General features: G+C 32.7%; 1 protein-coding gene across 1 annotated transcript; it reads left to right on the top strand.

Moving 5' to 3' along the window:
• Positions 1 to 357: 357 nt before the first annotated feature.
• Positions 358 to 4,642, top strand: LOC108782412 (polynucleotide 5'-hydroxyl-kinase NOL9-like). The gene is given in 8 exon segments (XM_018550688.1): positions 358 to 553; positions 910 to 1,151; positions 1,273 to 2,569; positions 2,571 to 2,901; positions 2,973 to 3,163; positions 3,251 to 3,301; positions 3,374 to 3,573; positions 3,680 to 4,642. Coding segments are annotated over 8 exon segments (2,625 nt in total). The 5' UTR covers positions 358 to 485; the 3' UTR covers positions 3,925 to 4,642.
• Positions 4,643 to 4,884: the final 242 nt, after the last annotated feature.

Below are 4,884 nucleotides of genomic sequence, written 5' to 3'. Positions count from 1 at the left end.
ATGGCATGATACGTAAATGTACACGTTTTTTTTTTGCAATCTAATCCAATCAGTACATAATATTTAAAAAACATGTTTAAAACATTTATTTAATATTTTTACGTTAAATAAATATTTAAAAAATATTTTTTAAATATTTTTTTAACATTGTATGCTGATTAAGAATCTAACCCTAAGTAGTGCATGTACATTTGTTGCACTAAAAATGAAATAGTCAGTTTTAGTGCGATCCAGTGCAAATAAAGAGAGCAGGTCTATAATTGGTTACACCCATAGCTCGCGCATGTGCAGTTCATTTTCGTACACGCCGACATAAAAAGGTGCCGACAGGGAGTTGCGCTACTGTATGTACTGTGGTACTGTGGTTCGGTCTCCTCTTCTCTTACTTCTTGATGTCGAAATAAGAGGTGAGTTAGGTTAGGACCGTTAGGACCTGCTACGGATATATGTATATTTTAAATCTGCATTGATAATTTATTTTAACAATGAAGGTGGATTACAAAGGACGGATCAAGAAAAAAACAGCTAAATTAAAATCACAAAACATTAAAAAGTAAGTAAAGTAATTCGAGATTGAACGAAGATATTCATTCATTGTTCACGACATTCTTGAAGCAACTGTAATTTCGATTAATTAATTCATAATTATTTAAAGTAAAATTTTTATGTTAAATCTTTATTCTTATTAATTTCTGTTTATATAATTTATTGTATTTTAGTTTTTTTTTTGTACATTAAACAACATATAATTGTTTACAAATAAAACTGATGTTAAGTGAGTGGCTGATTAAGTTTTAATCGGTATTCTATTAAAGTTATAATAAAATTTGTGGTGTTGTATGAACTGTCTATTGTACAATGTTAAATGTTTATTGTACATGTTCATTTTTGTTACGTTTGTGATTCTAGAAAATTAACAGCACAAAAAGCTCATCAGAAGAAAATGCAGGCTGCTTGTAAAAACAGCTGTAAAGGTAAGACCACTGTAAATTTGATAGATGATGACTATGCTAGTGACATGCAAAAAATTTCTTTGTCAGATGAATCAATAAACAATTCTATACCGAGAAGAACCTTTCAGGCCAATTTTAAACACAAGAAGAAAGACTCTGACACTGAAGAAAATGGTAACAAAATATCTAAGACTCAATGTATGTAATACAGAGAGAATTTACTTTTTTTATTTATATTATATTACCACTAATTTGTTTTGATATATAATTAGGATATCTTTTGTTAATATTCTTAATTTTGTAATTATTTGAATTTTAGATTTTATAATTGATTCCAAAGAACGGGATGATCTAGAACAGCAGATAAATGGAGAAATAGATGCTTGGAAGTTGGATACTTCTGATAGTGAGATACAAGAGGATAACGATTGGACTCGTACTGCTCTCAAAGAGAAAAGAAATTTAGGTACACCTTTTGTAATCGATACAAAAATGGATGTTTTCACTAAAATAAACTTGCCACAGATATTTGAACCTGAACAAATGACATTAGACAAGGAAATGATTTGCAATGATACTTTTGAGATAAATTCATTGATCAATACGGATGGAGTCTTCATGACGGATGTAAATTCTATAAATTCTATGTTCAACAATATAGAAATTAAACATTTAGAATTAGCATCACCTGTACCATCAAGTGTAACTAAGAATGATGAAGATGTCAGTGATAACAGATTAAATACCATTAGTGCTAATGTATATAATATAAAGAGTCCTATTAAAAATCCTGTGCGCAAAAAATTTACTAAAAATAACAGTCATCAGTTTACGAATCATAATAGTGATACAAAAGCAAGGAGGCATAAAAGTTTGCATCAACATATGAATCAGAGAGTACCAAAAATTTACTGCTTAAGGAACATAGTCATTGTTATAATGGAAAATGAGAGTAGACTCTGTTTCACTGGCAAGTTGTTAGTAAAAGTATTGTATGGCGCCGTGAAAATTTATGGTTTCATACTAAACAAGTCAACTGATACTACAGAAGTATACTCTCCACGTGGTTATAGCAATATCGCCATAGAAACTAGCCAGGAATTCCTGGAAGGCAGTGTCGAAGATGTGTGGACAGTGCTTGCTGTGAATGGTATTACTCGAGACTCTGAGAGTAAATTGCAGATTGACGTTGACAATGTCCAACCAGGAACGGCTATCTTTATGCTGCAAAATTTTGAAAACAATTTGACGCTCTTTTTAGATACCCACTTCTCATACTTCAAATTGTTCCCGAAGGTGACGAATCCTCACTATTTTTCATGGACAGATCCTAGACGAGCCGAGATAATACTACAAGCGAAACTGTGCCTTGAGCAATACAATTTTAAATATAAACGTTTGATTATCAGTCCCTATATCACAGATATTGCAGAGAAGATGCTGAATCACTGGCGCGAGAATGAATGGTCTTGCACGCTGATCGCTGGTGGTAAAAGCGTCGGCAAGTCCACCAGTATACGATGTTTGATCAACAGTTTGTTGGCCACGTCGAAGAAAGTAGTTTTGATAGATGTAGATCCTGGACAGGCAGAGTGTACACCGCCCGGTTGCATCTCGTAGCTTGATCGAGGAACCATTGATGGGACCGAATTTCACACATCTAAAGACACCGATTTACCAACTGTTTATTGATGATGTAAACGTTACCCGATGCATCACGCGTTATCTGGAAGGCATTAAGATGTTGATCAAGAAATTGAAAGAGTGTCCCATTCTGTCTCGTTTGCCTATTGTAGTGAACACAATGGGTTTTCCAAAGAGTCTTGGTTGGAATATTGTAATCTTCACAATAAAATTGATTAGGCCCTCGATCATCCTACAGATTATGTCGTCAAAAAAAAAGAATAATTATGACGACATTCTCAGTGCGGAAGTTGTAAACAAACAGGTAATATACAACTTTTTTAAATAAATATGTATTGTTGAATAATCAATTCCTAAAAAAAAGACGTTTAACAGGAATGTTCGTGGACATTTTGCGATGAAACATTCATCGATTGGAATAGACCATGTGAGCACGACTTTTGCATGATCTACTCCGAGGCGGAGATAGCGCGAAAGAATGAGTTTAACATTGAACCATATCAAATACGTGAACTTTTGATGTTATCTTATCTTAGCAGTATTGTGCACAACAAAAATGATTCCATGTAAGCTTCATAATTATATACTTTACATTGTTTCATGTTTTATACAAGAAAACATCATAATTTTAATTTCAACGTTTGTTATTTCAGCCAGTGCAACACAGAACTTTCATTCAATATTAACGAAGTAGTGCCGTATATGTCAGTATCTTATTGGCATGTGAATATTGAATAATGATGAACATACATGAATATCTTGATATGTATTTACAGGGCATCATTTTCTTCCTTATGCATTATACCTCAACGATTATTTGGAATACCAGCATCACATGCCTTAAATGTCATAAATGGTAACATTGTAGCGCTATGCGGTATAGATTTAACGAAGGAATCTCCAGAAAAGTCCATAGATATCTCCAATCTTCAAGTATTGACGCAAAGATCTCCTTTATGTACATGCTACGGGTTTGGTAAGTAGTGATACTTTTGCGTGAACTTTTTTAACAAATATTTCCGAATAGTTTTTAAATGTATAAAGAAAATATACCTGTCTTTCTTTCTTGTATTATTGTATAGGCATAATTCGAGGTATCGATATGGAACGACAGGAAGTATTTATAATTACTCCGTTACCGATATCAATCATGCAATACGTTAACTGCTTGGTGGGTTGTATGCCTGTTCCTCCGACATTGCTGAAGTTGCATCAAGGTGCTCCTTATGTTGGAGGAAATGCAACATTGCCAACGAGTCGTGAACCTCGTAGAGGATACTTTAGGATGAGATATCAAAACAAAAATAAGTCAAGTAAATCAGAATGAATCATATTACATGCGCGCTGATATATATTTTTGATAAATGCTTGTTAATTTAAGGGGGCAATTCAGTAAAATTTTTTACATTTCTTTTTGAAAAATTGATTCTTACAAATATGCTCTTAAAATATTTTCATGAAATTCGAAGTATTTCTCGAGTTACGTGAATAGCGGCGCACAATGCTGAGATGTAATTTTTTGTATACCTACGTTTCATTTTAGAGGTGTTGAAATCATCCGAAATATTTTATTTATCTGTTATCGGCTACAGACTATCGGCTACAGAATCATCAATTTTTACTGTGTGTCTTGCGAAATGCGTTATACGAAAGCGGAAAAAATCGATGTGATTTTCATCTATGGTGATCTATATATTTCGCAAGACACGCACTTCGATCGATAGATAAATTCAAACTGATCAGTAAATATGGATAATTCTACGTACGATTCAATGTTTATTTACATACCATGATACACTTGAACGATTAGCGGTATACCAAGTAGAAAAGACACGAAATTATTCGAGTGCTTTGAAACAATTTATTTTCCATTATTGATTTTGTGTAACCTTGAATGACTTTCAATTATTCGTCTTGAAATGCTCTATCAGAATGTAAATAAAAAAAACACATTTGACCTTTGCCTATCCTTTACGCCTCCACTTAAAAAATTGACATTACATTACGTGCCCCTCGAAACCAAGCAACTTTTGTTTGATATATTTTTTCTTCTATTGTTAAAAACAAGCGAGTTTTATTCAGGTGATCTGTTTTAAATGCCTTACCTTGTATTCTGACATACAAAAATTCTTAAAGTGTCTTTAAAGCGTGCCCAATTGATGTATCATTTAATATATTTTTTCTCAAACTTATAATTACTTTAAAAAACTTATACCTTACTTGATAAAGATGAACTCTTTTATAGGTCTTTACTCTGTTTTACCCCCTTAAACAAAATAAGAATGTT

This window comes from Cyphomyrmex costatus, unplaced genomic scaffold (assembly GCF_001594065.2).
Source record: "Cyphomyrmex costatus isolate MS0001 unplaced genomic scaffold, Ccosl1.0 scaffold1254, whole genome shotgun sequence".
NCBI lineage: Eukaryota > Metazoa > Arthropoda > Insecta > Hymenoptera > Formicidae > Cyphomyrmex > Cyphomyrmex costatus.
Note: the sequence above shows the minus strand (reverse complement) of the source record. Positions and strands in the feature narration are given on the sequence as shown.